Consider the following 17,987-nt stretch of genomic DNA (forward strand, 5'->3'; position numbering starts at 1 on the left):
ACATTTTCTTGTGCAGTAATTTAAAGAAACACTGTTTTGATATTCGTACCACTAATACACCAATTTGGCAGACATTATCGTACGTTTGTATACGTGTGTTCGGAATTCAAATGAATTTATTTAAAGTAAAAGATAGAATTGATTTTGAAATTCGATATTATGTAGCTCTTGTTCTTTATCCAAAATACCTTGAAATATACATTCTAGTTGTATTTTTATGATGGATTTGAATTTGGTTTTATGTAATTTACATAACTGATACGTAATGTGTGTAGGTAGTTATATTTTTAAACAAAGTATGTTAACCCATAAACCTGTTAGGTACCAAACATTGTATTGTAACTACGCAAACGCGTAAACACCGATACGTTATCACAGATCGTAAAAAGTAAAAGCTTCACGTCAATAAAACGTACTAAGATAAAGAGTCCTCGTACCGAAAACCGTGACCAATAGTAGGACGGTGCGTTATCAGCAAGGGAACTGATAAGCGTTCGATTTATGAATCCTGCGCGTTGATTGGTGGAACGACATTACTGAGTTATCGTACATTTAAAATGGAATCTTGTTAGTAGGTGAAATGGAACGTGTATTTATGTGCATTAAAATATTCAATGTTTTATGTCTTTTCTTCGTACTTGTTCAGAAACTGATTTTATTAAAAAGTTTTATGTAACGTTAATACACTTACAGTAATACTTAATCATAAATGATCACGTGCCATTTTACTAGGAAACTTCTTTTCAGCCGTGATAAAATAAACAAATACAGCATTATTCTACTTACTACTCATATTGATATTATGTAAATAATAAATATAATGTACTAAATACCATGAATGGACATAATATTAGACCTGAGTATATTCATTTATTTTATAACCGCTATATTTTTGTATTAAAAAATAATTCGTATAAACTTGTCTATCATTGAATTATCACAGCGATCATAGAAACGATTAAACAAGCTTACAAAACACGAATATAGATTAAAAAAGAAGTAGCACCGTCGTGCCGACAAAGTAATTAACTACAATAAGACAAGTCACAAATTGGAAACATCGAAAACGGGCTGGCTCACGGTAAATTTAGCTGAGTGCACGGAGAACATGCTTTTTGTATTTTTTTTAATGTTTGACAAATATGGCGCGGGACACGGGTTGGCGGGAATGATTGACGTATTACGAGATTTTTATGTTGACAATAATTTATGTTTCTGAAAACATGTCGGTATTGAATATTGAAGGGTATTTTTAGACTTTAGAAATATTTGTTTTGAGGTTTCTACATTTCAAACGAGTTTTGATCATAAGTGTCAAATTGTTATAAATGTTTAAGTTAAAAAAAATAAATAGGGAGAAAGCATTCCTTGAGTGGGTCAAGATGCTATATTTTTTCAGCTATGAAAACATCGTATTATTTTTTAATGAATTCGTTAAAAATAATTTTCATTCACTTGGCGGGATCGTCGGTGTGTCGCCGTGCAGTATTCACCAGTGAGCCGCAGTGTCGCGGTCGCGTTGTTCCGTTTTGCGTGGAAACAATTTACTTTTACCTCTCCCGACGCCACGCCAATTGGTTGTAGATGGCGCATGAGGTGCGCACGCAGTGTGGTCGTCTCTTCTCAGACGCCATGTTGTTTTTATTGTTCCTTTTTCGAATTTCCAACGTCTGTGTTTGTTTGTTCCATGTCGCACGCTTCCGACATTTTTATTGGCAAATGCGCCACTCGCAGTACTTATAAAACCGCTTATTGAATTACCATTGTAATATTTTTGCTGGTAACATGAATTACACAGTAATTTAAGGCCATTTTTGAACCGCCGTCATCAATATTCAGCAAGTGCGTCGAGTGCGAGGGTGCCTAAATTCGCGTCCACATGGTGCATGACACAATAAAGTTTATAGCGTAACGAAAAATTAAAAAAAAGACGCGGTGAGCCCAACTGCTTGCTACGTGGACGTTATTGTTAGGTAGATTGTGTAGCTCCCTATAGGGAGTCGACCGCCCGCGGCGCCGCTCTCAACGCTCTAAGCCCAAATTACTAGTTCACCTTAGTAGCTAGATTACACATCCGATTCTAGGCAGGCATTGCGGCGGCGTGTCGCAAGTCTCAACCGAGAACCTAGATTGACTGCGTTCTCCGAGTGTTTGCTAAATGGAAACCTCCGAGATTGGTACCGCGGAGGTTAGTCAACATCGAATTACTTGTCTTATTATCGAGGATGACGTGAGCACAAACTATTCAAGTACTAAAATCTGACTTGGAAATTGAACGGTTGCGATTATCGCGTGAAGGTTGCTCAAATTGTTAGAATGCGGTCGCGCGTGTTTTACTTTTCGCTCGTGTACTGTCGACTCATTAGCGCTAGGGGGCGCCGCGGACGCAGGTAGGCGTTCAGACCCGCATTATTTATATTGAGGATGAACAGAACAATGCCATGACGATCTCTTATTAATCATCTCTTTATACAGAGCCGCCGGCCGGGGTGATTCCGCATCTAGTTTCACCCGCCGAGAACACATTTTAATAAATAATATTTACGGATATACTTTTATGATAAAATAGACCTTTGATGGTTTTGCTCGTGCGTAGTTAAGTAATTCAATCAAGTAAAGCATTTATGTTACTGTACTAATTATTATACCCGTATAAAACGTCTCGATAACAAAATATAGACTGACATTTGTTTAAACTTAAATGAAGATGAACAGCAGAACTTTACGAAGTTAACGTTCCATGTTAGGCGCTCGAGTACAAATCTATTGACAGCCTTTGCAGTAAATTTTAAATGTGGCTCGTAATAAGTATGGCGCCTGCTTGATTGCCGCGATCTGATCGCACGCGCATTATCGTTAGACCTTTGTACTCGCTTGTTTCCCTGGTAGTTAATACTGTGATTTTACGATTGTGCGAGGCGCGAGAGTACGGTAAGAGAATGGACCCTCGCAGCGGTGGAGTTATGAAATATAGTGTTTAACACCGCGCGCCGTGTTCCCCGGACGCCCCGCTGTGTGCCGCGCGCTGTGCTCCGCAGCGTCGTCAGCGCGTACATCACAAAATTTAGTGCTTTTGTTGGACTAATCTCCTAAATATTGTTTTTTTGGTCATGTCTTTACATATGTTATCTGGTTAAAAAGTTTATGTCCGTTTTTGTCAATAATAAAGGCACTTGGCTTCGGTGCCAGACAATTTTTGTACGTCAATTTTGGTTTTAAATATTGATATGGATTGCTGAAGATATTCTTAATTATCAGTGCTCGTTTGTTCATTTTTAAGATACATATACGAAAAAAGCTATTTTTCAAAACGTTACATAAACATACATACATAACATCACGCATTTATCCCCGAAGGGGTATGCAGAGGCGCAACTAGGGCACCCACTTTTCGCCAAATATGTTCCGTCCCATGATGTGATAGGGGGCGAGCCTATCGCCATATCGGGCACAAATTCCAGACTCCGGGCTGATACTGAGCAGAAAAACCCAAATATCACTTTGCCTGACCCGGGATTCGAACCCAGGACCTCAGAGCGCTATTGTACCGGACATGATACCGACGGCAATACAACTACGCCACCGAGGCAGTCAAAACGTTACACCACGCAAAATTGATGATAAACTTTGAGATTTATTTCATTATGGTGTTTTCATATTTAATTGAAAGGTTTTGGGGCTATATATCTGCTAAACCGATAATAATTTATCTTATTTAAGTCTTAAAAATTAGTGATGTTCTATTTCTTAGATCAGTTCTGAATATTTCAGAAATAACATTCATTATTAAAAAGTTAAACGATCAACGCACGATATTAATGAAACACTTGGCACTAATTATTTTATTTTTTAAGAACAACTACTGTTACATAAACACGTCACAGAGGCGCTCAATAAAATAATAATGAATCAAGACGAACTTAATGGCCGCTGTATAATGTTTACAATTTTTTGTTAATATTTTCGTCGGTTTGATCTATTAGAACGATTAAGTAATAAAAATAATAACTATAAGCTTCAACATTAACTAACGGAACAGGTCAATTTGATACGTTACAACACGATAGTACACTCGGGTACAACAAATTGCAGGTTTGGGCAACTTGAACTGAATATCGTAGATATACCTATCTTTTTTTTAATAAATAATTAAATCGAATAGTTGGCAATATTAGATATTGTTCTAACATAGTGTTCCCAGAGTGCTATAACCTGTCTTTTAAATGAAGGTTAAAAGAGTGCTCAACTCCTGGTAGGCAGCAGTTTGTCTGTGGTCCTGGTATTGCATAAATCCATGCCGCTTTCATGTATATCATTATAATAGTTATTTTAGTAAAACATAATTGATAATTTCACTTTCTCGACTGCTACGAGACGATACTATTAAATGCAATTAGAAACAACGAAAACTCTAAGGCAAAAAATTACGTGAAATAAATATTACCACTATGAAGATAGTTTTTGTAAATCAATGGCTGAAATAATTTACCCAACAATGCAATTATCTGAATCTTAGTTTCTGTTGTCGATTGTACCTATCTAAAATTAGTGACTGTCCCAAGGCTACCCCAGTGTTTTGACTACTGCTGCGAAACGTCGAACGTTATTTATTGTTATTTGAATGTCACGTCTGACTTAAAAACTAGAATGATGTTTTACGACTTGAGAAAATGTTACGCAGAATTCGTAAGTCGCAAAGTGCGATTTATATTCGCTGTGGAATGTATTTTGACTTAAACTTCTAATTACACCATCTAGGTTTGGCTGTAATAAATATTATGTATGTAGTAATATTTGCAGTATCTATAGGTTAATAATGAGTCAGTGATTCGATAATTTAAAATATCCGGTTTAAACAGACCGGCATGCTTGTGTCGACTTGCGATCACTCGTCAGTCGACATTGTATCTAGACTCCACTCCGCTTACTATCAGGTCCAGTTCATTTTGATGTACCCGTAAAAAAATGGAGATATGACGAAATTTGCATGCAACACGAGTAAAATGTTTTCATAACTTCAACGCTAACTTCAATCAAACATCCGCTACATTCCATTAAAATATTTTACACTATAAACGAAAGAGCTTGTACATTTCTACTATACCTGTTCATTTATGACAATCGGCGAATCCATAAACTAGCGATGTATAGTGGAAAGTTTTAGCATTGCCAACGAGATATGGACGTGCAAAGATATTCTATGGAAATTAGAAACTTACATGAGACAACGGTAAATGTATTATAGCGGTTAACGTAGCCATTGATACTTACCGAGGTAGGTTCACAGAATAAGAGAGGTTAGAGAAAATTGTGAGCCCTAATAACGACGACATATATGACATACGAATAGGGTAGTTTCCTATGTTTCATTTTGTACGTTATTTAATGGAACAGAAAATAATACGAAAAATATTTTTTTTAAATCAGTATCTAAATTGGTTGAATAATAAATTTTATTCATTGCAATTTTAATTTATTGCACTCCACAATTGATAGAATATCATGTTTGAAATATTGTGAGCAAAAGTTGGGGCATGGTGGAATCATCGCGCTATCTCTTTCTCACGCAGGCAGTGTTATGGCCAGTGACATGGGTACGTCACGGTTTGCTATTACTGTTATTTGACAGCTAGCCCTTCCATCAAATTTATAACCTTTACAACTTACATATTATTGCGCCGATTTAGAAAATTTTTTATCCGTTAGATGATGGATGACATACGTTTATGATAAATTTATTAAAAATAAGTAGTTAACTACCCTATGTGTAGCTAAGGTTTGTTATTTTCTTTAATCATACAATTAGCATTAAAAGAAGATTGTATTTTTTTAAGTTCCTTTTAAATTAATTGGTAGTTGTACATGAATATATTATCCAGTGTGCTACTTAGATATTGGACTTACTTACTTACTAACTCTTTAGTAGGGAGACTAAAATTGTTAACAATTTATTTTGCTGAAAGATCTCCCGATGACGTGTCATAATAAATATCAAAGTAATTATTCTATACAATCATCATAATCATTTTAATCAGTCGAAAAATAATCTTTATAACTCGTCCAAATCAGCATAAAAATAAAGCTCGTTTGTACCAATCAGGCATCCGCTTCAAGATTTATTATTTACTTCCTAATACAATAAAGACATTCTAATTATCACATTTATACGACTTTCGATGCAGGGTTAACACTTGTAATATTGTAGGGACAAGAAATTTACAAAGGGAATGGTTTATTTTTGTTCTTTCATCTTTTTAATAAGATTTTTTTAAATATGTTGTTCTTTGGCAAATTCAAAATATTTACATTCAGAAGTCAACCCGTCTGATTCATCAATCTAAACTCGGCTTTGGATTAGACCTTAATTCACTGCCTTGTATATCAAACATGTACATTTTAGTCTTAGTAATTCTGTAATATATTAAAAATCTTTTGCTATAGATCTTTGAATAAAAATTCTATACTAGGTGTTGCTTGCCTATGGAAGAGCCATTCCCGTTACAAAATCCATAAATCACTATAATGAACCATAGCGCCATCTGTACTACACCAACAAATTCGAAATTCAAATATTTTCCACGGGACCAAATGATCGGGATAAAACGCCTATATGTTGTTCCAAGACGTGGTCTATCCGTGTGGCAAATTTCATCCAAATCTGTTCAGCGGTTACTATGTTTACTTTTAACAAACATTCAAACTTACTTTTTAGGAAGTTTTAGTATATTCTAAGAATAGGACAGCCCTTAACTACCTATATGCTTAGTGTATAATAATCAATTTAACGATATAGCCGCAATAAACAGTAAATCATGGATGCTACCGAGTGAAAGCTCGTATGAAAGTGGATGCAGCTTTATAAAAGCTTTCTACTACCATTGACATTTAATGTAACTATTATCTCTGTGATTTAATATTGTATTATTTTACTTAATTGTTTCTTATAGGATTGTTTATGTGCTTAGAGGCTCGATGTTATGAACATATACGACAAATCGGTTACGATTTATGCCTTTCTGTCAATAAAATATCAAATGTGTTAAAAATAATCAGACTTATAATTAGTGGAATTACGTCTATATATACTCTTAAATTTAGATACTTAATAAAATCACGCTTTTATCCGCGTAGGGTTAGGCAGAAACGCAATAAATGCTCCCGCGCTTCTCCAAGCTTATATCCGTCCCATTATGTCTAGATCCCTAAAGCTTGTCATCAAATAGGGTAATTAATAGAGTAAAAATGCTTAAAACCCTTCTCAAATCAAAATAGGTATTGTTCATCGCCTCACGGTCACTTCTTGCTCTTTATAGGCCTATAATAAATCATGCAGAATTCACATCTAAGGCAATAAGGAAACTAATCTATATTCATAGATGGCCTTTATAATTTAATTGACAGATGACACTAAAACACGATATCCGTTTCGATCAAAAATAGTCGTTAATCAATAATTACGCAATACAAATTAATATCGGTGCGTCTACAGGTTTATAGTGCTGTGTTTCGGCCTCGCGTGCCGAAATTTCGGTTTGCTAATCACTCACATAAACTATTTAACTACAGTTATGTAGACTGTATTACAAATGCACCTATGCATTGACGTATATTCTATAGACACGAACGTCCATATAAACTAAAATGGCAGCCAAAACGTCACTATTATAACCTATTTAGTCATTTAAACAACAGATAATTTTACTTATTTGACTAATATATTTTATTTATATTCAGGTTTACACCTAGAGTCGAGTTCTAATATTATGAGCGCCGATCCGTACACAAGCATAAACTGTCAATATTGACACCATATAGGTAGTTGTATGGATTGCAGTTCAATTCAGTTGAACACAGTGAATGCTCGGAATGTTCGGAACGCCTAGTACGTAGTACATATATGTCTATGCAACCATGTTTTAAAATAGTATTCGAAAACAACAGTCAGGACCGGTATGTTCAATTTATGTACTTTTAGGCCTAAGCTTGTTCTTGACACTAGTTGTGTGCAAATGGCGCGTAGGCAGGAGTCGGCGAGCTCAAAGGCACGGCGCAGCGGGATCTGCACGCGTGCGCTTTACAATAACACTCTTGTTTTCTACTTTACATTTTTTACCATCAGTATTACGTAAATTTTGGATTTGAAATGTGTATTCTATTTGCGGTGTTGGGTTCTACATTTGAATTTGCTTTTGGTAGAATGTTCTGGATAGAAGCTAATGAATAATAAGACGCTAATGGAGTCTAATGTCACTTGGAGTGATTCTAAATTGGGCATTTATTACTAGATAGTTTTTAGTGGGTAATTAATTTAAATGCATCTTTATATGAGGATATTATGGGAATGAAAATATTCGGTACATAATTAAATATTGTGAAGCTAATCAGTTTCTTTTTCGGCCAATCGTTTCCGAAGATTTACACACGTCATTATAATTATCAAAACTATAAATTTTAATGCTTTATAATCACTAATTGAGATGTTTTGGTGATGTTTATGTAGATTATTAATAACTCATCTTCGCTAATATATGCAATTTTTGTTCCATAATAGAGTTAAATTAAGTATATTTTTTACAATTCTATTTAAAATATATCACGCATAGTATAAGATAACAAAGTTACTTTTTTAAATGACCTTTAAATATATTGACATAATTAATTTATTTTCTAACATTTTGATATGAATATAGGAACTCAATCGTACACCATTTGCTTATACGTGAAGACATTTGACATAAAAAAAAACAACTGCATTACGTATTTTTATTTCAAGTACCAAAATGTTTATCCGGATTAAATATGTATGATGATTAGATTGAGTTGCAACTCTATATTTGACGAGTTGTATTCTAACAACGAGATTATGACATCGCACGAACTACTCATATTTTTGAATTTGGAACACAGCGTGATGACAGTTCGGTCGACACAGTGACAGCCAATTGAAACGCGAAAACGAAATAAGACAGGCAAATTCGTAACCATCAAGATCGCAACAATCAACCTTATCTAGAAACATCTTACGCAACTTTCCGCTTGAGCGATATCATCTAATTGTAATTTTTATGTAAACAAATCGGGTTTTAATTGCTTGTAGAGCGCGTGACTCGTTAGCTTTAACAGTTTAAACACGGGCCGTGACTGACGTGCTACAAATTAACGAAAGGAGGATGTGTTGATAGTTCTTCGAAATAATTATCGTTGCTATTCATGCTTTTTCTGGTATCTACTATTGTTATCAAGAGCGAGAAAAATTTAATATTAGATAAATTACAGCTAGGTTTTTATTGCTTTAAACAACGATGATTTTAATGCGTGGGGTTAATGCCAGTTGTCAATATCAAGACTAACTTATGTATATTTTCTTGAGTGGTAAATTATAGCATCGTTCAGTGTGTTCATCATTTTCAGAATATTTTTTTTTTGTTTTTATAAAAAGTCATTTGAAATTTACTTCACTACTTTGGTTATTATCTTGGACTCGCGTATTGTATAATTATTTTGAAGTCAAAGTTTAGTTCAGACCATTAAAACTAATGTGAATAATTTGATTCGTTATCTACACGAAGTTGCTAGATATTGAAATTTGTGTACAAGGCGATGGCTCTCCCATTACATTGCGTGCATGAAACATCTCTACCAGGGAGATAGCTCGTAGATACCAGGGGCAAGTCCTGTCTCTTTGGAAGCAAAGGCATGAATTCAAGTATACTTATTTTACTGATATTATTTACCATTACGATCGATTCCAATCTGAACAGCCTTGTGGTCCACGACCTTCGCTCTCTCAAAACCATGTCAGTGTCACTCCAGTTTCATGTACGATATTTACTCGTATGCGGAGCGAATATAATGGCCACTTTACACGAGACAGCCAGTACGCCCGTTATACAAGTTAAAGATTAGACGCGCGGCGAGCACGCGACCCGCTAACTCGCCGTGAACGCGCAACGATCGCACTCGCACGATCTTTCGGCTTGTGCTCGGATAAGGATTTTGAAAATGGAACACAAAAAACGGTTAATTCTGCTTCTATCGATTTTAGGCGTACAATCGATTCGATCGTCGATGATTGAAGGATTTAATTGCTACAATTTATAGATAACTATTAATTGCTAAGCTACTGCGATATTCGCATTAACTAAATCCATATTATAAGGTTAACCCTTGTACCTCAATCTATAGAAAATAATTGATCTGCCTTAAACATAAAAAATCATAAAGTGAATTTAAAAGTAAAATTCATGAATAACAATCTATTTATCAAATAAATAAGTTGTAACCGCAAAAGACAGTGGTGTACATAATATTGGAGTTTATAACGTTTAACATTGTGGTCACATTATTAGTACTACATATTTTATAAATATTTTTACATGAGTAGGATCGTATTATGCCAAAATGTTGTTTAAATAACATTAGTGGATTGTAATTTGTTACAACTGGATTTTTTTATGTATAAAATAAATTGTAGATCTTGGCGTGTTTTGCTCAACAGTAGAGTATCAATGTTGGATTAATTGCGTTTTAACTATTAATAATTAATTCTTGACATAACTTGTGGGTTGGTACATTTTGGTAAAACTAGGTCACATTTAAAGTTATAATGAATCACATTTAATATTTTCGTAGGATGAAATAACATAAATAAACCTTTATATTGTAATAAATCTCCATAAATATAATACTTCATGTTTAAATACTGTTTTCCCTTAAAGAACTCATTCTTAAAAACAAATCACTTATCACATTTCGATAACAATATCTTTCTACCAACAGGTCTGGTTCCAAAACAAAAGGTCAAAGGAGCGACGTCTAAAGCAGCTGACATCAATGGGCCGGGGTCCATTCTTTGGCTCTTCACGCAAGATGCGGGGGTTCCCCATGAACCTGTCACCAGGCGGGCTCGAGGAGGGGCCGCCGGGGTTTCCTTACTTTGCGACAGCAGATGGCAAGTTCGAGTTTGGCTATGGCCCGCCGTTCCACCATGACGCGCCATTCTTCCATCCACCGCCGGCCATGCCGTTTAATCAACCAGGTATGTTTTACCTTTATGTTGAATAAAGCATTCGATATTACGTCTGGTATGCTTTCGGATTAGGCAGTGATTCGATTTCTTTGTAGACAAACCTAATTGAATTGACGTTAATGAAAAATAGTCCTTCTTTCGTTGATTTAAAGTTAATTTAAGAACAAATTGATCTGGAAAGAAAACTATTCCTACCACATACAACTTTATATATTTGAATGATCATGAAACTATAATCGAAATTAATTTTGGTATTATCATCAAAGAAACATGAGTTCCAATATTCTTATAATAACCGTACAACATCACGATGTACCAGGATATTAGTAACGAGAGCAGGTCGTTTCCCAGGCGGTATGGAGGCGGTGCCCGGCGGAGAGTTCCCGGAACAGTTCCCCCCGCCTGACCACCTGGTGCTGCCGCGGCCGTCTTCCCCCGAGTTCACGTTCGGCGACGGGCCTCCCCCCCTCCACCCCGAGGGGTTGGTCTGGTAGCTGAAGCCGGAGCCGCGGGACTTCCACGACTGATGCGGCTCGACGGGCTACCAAGTGGACTTGTAACAGTGTTAAACGATAAGTCGTTTCAATGGACGCAGTGATTATGTGATTTTTTGTTTACGTGGAACGTGCAAACTTTGTGTCATCCATTGTTTCATTTTCGTATCATGTTTCATTTAACATATTTTCAATTGTTCAAGTTTCTAATGCGCATTTGCATTTATTTTGTGGATTATTGTTTCGAATGCACTACACAAAGTATAATAGCACTAGCATTTTAAGTAAACGTAGTTGCGTACATGTCATATGCATAGTAACCGTGAATTCGTTTCGTTCTTTGCTTTCCAAATCTTCGTCTATATATCGTTATATAAAATGTGGCACTGTGAATACCTAGCGTAGTTGTACAGATAGAATTTTATATAAAGATTATAATTTATTAAGTTAATTTAATTTATTTGTGGGTTACTGCGAGTATACATTAAGATGAATAATTTTGGTTCCTATTTTAAGATAGTTGCAGCGGTAGCGACGTATTTTATTTTATATATTTATTATATTTTATCATTACTGTTTAGTTAGGATAGAATAACTATGGGTGTAGACAAACTGAAACATGTTTAATGTAAATATATTGTATATATTACGGAATATATCCAGTCTGTACAATACACTATGTTCTTGGGTACCTCTCTAGTTGACACTTGTTTTACAGATCCGTTTATAGAAATAATGAACATTCATACTGTAAATATTTATGTGTTCTATTCTGAAGTACTTAATTTCAAAATTATGTTATTAATAGAACATAATATTTTTCTGTTGTGTATTCTTTTACAATCCCTTTATTTCGGCGTAATACAACTTTTCCTAAAAATCCCATCATGTTATAATTATTGAACAACAGCATAATATTCCGATTTGAAAATGCAAACAAAAATGACTATTCTAATTGTCTACAGCTAAACTTTAAATTAATTTACATTATTTCAAGTAAAACTGTAAATACACGAGATATTTTTTGAATGAATTTCAGTAATTTTAAGATTGTATTTGTGTTAAACGTATCCATCGTGTTTCGAGCCACGAAGTAATTTATTTTTATCTGAAACAATGTAAATATGTGGGCTAATGTAAATAGTGATTAAAACTTCGTGTAAAAGTTAATTGAATATTTTATGTCCGTTAAATTGTAAGGAATAGTTAACTACAACGGATGACTCGAATGTTAGTACATAATTGTGAAAACAAAGTATTAGTAGGCGTAGGAAGTTTCGATAAGTTACTTGGAAACTTCTAGAAGTAGCTAAGTGTGATTTATTTTTTAACACCTCAATTAATGGATATTTCACATAGGTGTGTCGATTGTAATTCGTGAGAATTTTACGATGACACTAACAATATTTATATTCACGCATAATTTAGCTAATCCAGTAAATTGACAAGAATATTTTATTATTGATCCTTATAAATGCATTATTAAAAATGTGTTGAATTTTATGTACCTAGCCTCTAATTCTTTATAATAAATTGCGTTAATACTTCGAGATTTCAAAAAAAGAACTCGATGATAATCTTTAAATGATTTAATGTCCAAATCTTCAAATAAAAATGTTTATTTTGTCATAGAATTTCTAAGGCAATGCGCAAACGTTGTCAATATGACGAGAAACACTACTATCAAACGACGACGCAATGTTTCCCGATAAGTTGACAGTATCTGCGCGGCGCTTAAAAGTACAGGTGTCCTAAGTTTTTTCAACAAAAATCTTTTTCCGCACATTTTTCTTATTATCAGTCGTGGCTGGAAACACGATGGAGTATAAAACAGGATCATTATTGTACGTGTGTACGGCGTAAGTGTTAATATTTGGTACATACTGTTGTCTATCTGTATTTAGTATAAACAAAAATATAATGGAATTGTCTGTAAGTAATAAACCTATTGGAAAAATAATTGTTTATTCATTTTTTTACCTCTACGAAATACAGTGCTGAATAAGTGAATATAGTACCTATTCGACAATAAGATATTGTACTGCGAGCCCCTTTAACAAAGTTTAAGTAATTTTTATCCCTCACTTAACGTATAAGACGGTTAATGATGAACGCACTTCTTTGTTTATCATTTATTCGGGAGCTTGAATTTTGTATTTGGTCGTCTTACATTTTATTCGATGACTAGCGATTACTGACATTATCATTCAGGCCTTTAGAGATATAGAGATAGAATCGGAAGTTAGTTCGACAAGAAAGTTTATGAAAATGTTTATTAGAACACGCACGTCTTTATCACCAAAGGGACAGGTTAAGATTCAACCAGGGCACTCACTTTTGTCTGTGTGTTTCGTCACATTATGTGATAGGAGGCAAACCTATCGCCATATCAGACACAAAATTCCAGACTCCAAGCTGATATTGGGTCCCGCATCGAAAATCAGCAATACAGTATCCTGTACGATGTGCTGCAGTATGAAGCTGAATGAGGGTTTCCCATTGTTGGCACCAGTGACGAAGTGTCCATATAACTTGATTCCTACCGACTTCCCTTTATGTGGTTTGTGGAATCAAATTATCATAATAACAATTTAAAGAACGCTTTCATACATATTAGGACTTACATGTTTGTCGGGTTCCCTGTTGAAAAATTTCACCCATCGCCACTGGTTGGCACAATTTCATTTGCAGCATTTTTTTCTTTTGTTCCAATGATAAAAACCTTTCTATATTTTTTTTATATTGAATAGAAAAACGCACTATAACTACCCGACGTAAGATTCGAACCAAGGACCTCAGAACGGTGTCGTGTGCACGCCATACAACTACGCCACCACACATACTTTGAGCTTTAATGTGGGCAGCATAAATAGCTTTTTTTTCCGTTCCTGTATCGGAAGAGGCTAAGGCTTTAGTAAAAAAATATTTTGATTTCATCAAAATTTAGTAAGCACCGGTAAAAGTGGACGTACGGAGTGACATAGTCGCGAAATATTGACGAAGCTCATTAAATATAGAGTTAAAAAAAAAAAAAAAAACTACGCCACCGAGGCAGTTTAGAATTTATTAAATAGCTGAGCCGATTTTAATGATACATGTAACACTCAGATAAATTCCCGAATTTTCATTATAGAGTACATACGTTTCATCTCAGAAAAATAAACTACGGAACTTTTGGCTCGGGAAAGGAAATAACATAGACTGACGCCGTTCGAGCATTCCAAAAATTTGCCGTAGAATGAAAAATTTACTTTAATACGAGTTCAGCAAAGTGACCATACTATACCTGATAGTAAGCAGAGTAGAGTCCAGATAGAGTGTTGATTGTAAAATAAAATAAAATAAAATGCTTTATTCATCACGTAGGCGAACATAGTTGCACTTATGATAAGTCAAGGCACAGAATATTTCATTATTACTTAATTAAATTAGCTTATATAAACAAAGACAATTTATATTAAAAATAAAATAAATGAAAAATATACTTAGTAAACAAAGAAGCCAGCTTGGGCTGGCATTGATAAGGGATAATCAGCTCTCGCGTGTCACATATACGAATATACACAGACTGATCTCAGAATACGACATTTACATAGGCCACTATGACGGGTTTTAACATGTGTACGGGCGGATACAAAATATATCTTACCATCTCTGATAGTATCTGGTACATACCATAATCCAGCATCATAAACGTATAGCGTGGCGTTTTCTAAACGTAAGTATAAAATATATAAATTTAAATAATTATCTGGTCACCTTATTAAAACAGTGAAACAAGTTGAAAATTTAAGACACAAATTCATTCTTCATACTCGGTTGGTTTTTTAATATGGGGAAGTACATGTATCTATTGTAGGGCTAGAAAAACTTAAGAGGCTGTCCTTCATTTAAAAACAGGTACAGTCAACAAAAAAACAGAAATTCACAGAAAACTTTTTAATGCTAATCATTTTCTAAGTCTTAGGAGACGGTCGCAGTGCCATATAAAACTTTGTAATTCATTGTTCTAGATGATATTGAATTTATTAATGGTCGGTTATATCAATTACCATTAGGCGAGCGACTTACTCATCATCCAATATAAAAAATAAGACACCAACAAAACAAAACTCCACAACCCTCAGCACATTGATATCTACCAAATCCTACCAAAACTACAGTTCGATACCACATACCCTCTCGGGGCTATAAAGGAAAATTGGAATTTCGGAGGGCTGGCACGTGCGAGTTCACACGGCCGAATTAACTTGCTCTCCTGGCGGTTTCCACGTAATTGGAATTCTCGCGTTGCCATTCGACGGGTTAGTCGGGCCTACTCAGAGCACTGTCTTACTCATACACGTTAAAGAATACTTATAAACGTTGTTGCGAAGATCTTTGCATGCTTAGCGGTAAACAGTTGAGTGGATTTTGATAACATTTTGTAGATCCAAGTAGCGGATTAATGTATCATCAGCCTATATCTTTACTGGATATAGGCCTCCAATAGGCGCCATTTTACCCTGTCTTCGGCCTGTCGCATCCAGTTCTTACCAGCGATCTTTCGCAGATCATCACTCCACCTAGCTGGAGGGCGTCCTATATTCGACAGCTATATATCTGATTTATGTATACCGGTGGCGAATGGTGAAGTTTTTCGAAAGGTAACCCGACAACATATAGGTACTCATACGCATAAAAGCGATCTGCAAATCGTTCTGATGATAATTAGATTCTACAGAAATATTACCTAAAGGAAAGCCAGAAGGAATCGGATTATATGGACCCTTTACCACTGGTGTATAGACTACTTTTATCCAATAGAAACACTATTTACTTTAAAACGTTGTTAATTTGGATAGCCATATGATTATTTGTATTCCGGCTATTAAAATCCTAGTTTGATTTAAATGAACATACAATAAAGGTAGTTAGGTGCGTTCATTATTTAGTTAAGATACCTTTATTGAATATAAGCCGTGTGAAGACTAAACGATAAACAGTACAATTAAGTTCACTGGTACATAGCGTAGGCATAATAAAACAATTTATCTTAAAAAAGCCAATATAAATTAATTTAAAGAAAAATTCACACATTTTGCTTTTATCTTTGCAAAAAAGTATATAAATAATGCCTAAACGTTACGCATTATGTTGGCAAATTCATTGATATTTCATGCAAAACCCGACATCGGCGAACGGCATAAATATGTTAATGAACTGAGAATGTTACACACGCGCTTGCACTGACACGAAATTAGCACGAATTATTAATTCTGCACCTATCTAGAATATAGTTCTATCGATAATTGAATTAATATTATGAATGGGTTGTAATAAATAGGTACTTAATTTAGTATTTAAATACGCATTGTCTATTTCTGCCGCCACGCTGCAGCGTGTAGTTACGGTTTTGTTTCGGTTTGAAGGACATTGTAGCCAGTGCATCTACTGGACATAATAAGACTTAACATCCTATATCTTAGGATTGCGAGCGCAGTGGAATACGAAACAATATTTTTTAATTCAAAGTGTTGGATGGTGTTTCTACTGTTTATGGGCGGTCGTATCACTTACCATTAAGTGAACGGTAAGCTCGTCTCGTCATTAAAAGCAATAAAAAAATAACTAGACGAGCCTCGGTGGCATATTACGGTACGACTGCAGTGCTGAGGTCTCGATCCCCGGGTAGGGTAGAGATATTGGATTTGTCTACTCAGTATCAGCCTGGAGTCTGGAATTTGTGCACTATATGGCAATAAGGTCATCTCCTATCACACGAGAACAAATATAGCGAAAAATGGGTGCTCCAGTAGCACCTCAGTCATACCTTCGATGATTACGTCGGGATGTGTGCGTTGATATACGTCCAATATATCATAAAAAATGGGACTAACATCACGGCTGTTTGTAAACATTAGTAATTCGAATCTGTAATACAAGATGAATATCCATTCTGTGAGAAATACTTCATACTTTATACACTGTTTCGCTATATAAGATCCTTAAATATATACCAAAGTATATAGATTCCAAAATGGAATAAAAACTCGTATGTGGTCGAGAATTGAAGATATCGACCGGCGATAAGCGTGTCCAATGCTGATTGATCGAGTCGGTACGTAGGCGCCCGCTACCTGCCATATGCCTTCATATATACAGTTAGACTATTAAATTGGAAAGTTTTCATTAAACGTCATTATGACGCTGAATATAAATTGGAATGCATGTGTGAAATAATATAAGCGAAATAATATACTTAAATTATGATGCTGATGATTGCAGATATTTCAGTCATTATTAAAATATATACACTCACGCCTTTTATCCCCAAAGGGGTAGGTAGAAGCGCCATAAGTGCAGCCATTTTCCACCGTGTGTAATCCGTCCCGTGATGTGATAGGTGGTCAAGCTATCGACATATCGGGCATTCCAGGGTTCGGTCTGATACTGAGTTCAAAATGCAATCTATCACTTTGTCC

General features: G+C 35.1%; 1 protein-coding gene across 2 annotated transcripts in view; it reads left to right on the forward strand.

Annotated features, from left to right (window-relative positions):
• LOC115441363 (LIM/homeobox protein Lhx1) overlaps window positions 1-13,483 on the forward strand; it is a 71,475-nt gene extending 57,992 nt beyond the window's left edge. Inside the window, exons 6-7 of one of the 2 annotated variants that reach the window (XM_030166129.2) lie at window positions 10,780-11,038; window positions 11,369-13,483. In XM_030166129.2, the coding sequence (XP_030021989.1) occupies window positions 10,780-11,038; window positions 11,369-11,523 (414 nt within the window). In that variant the 3' untranslated portion in view covers window positions 11,524-13,483. The remainder of the gene's footprint in view (window positions 1-10,779; window positions 11,039-11,368) is intronic. The other variant, XM_030166130.2, reaches the window with a different exon arrangement.
• The last annotated feature ends 4,504 nt before the right edge of the window (window positions 13,484-17,987 follow it).

Source organism: Manduca sexta, chromosome 9, assembly GCF_014839805.1.
Source record: "Manduca sexta isolate Smith_Timp_Sample1 chromosome 9, JHU_Msex_v1.0, whole genome shotgun sequence".
In the NCBI taxonomy this organism is placed as follows: domain Eukaryota; kingdom Metazoa; phylum Arthropoda; class Insecta; order Lepidoptera; family Sphingidae; genus Manduca; species Manduca sexta.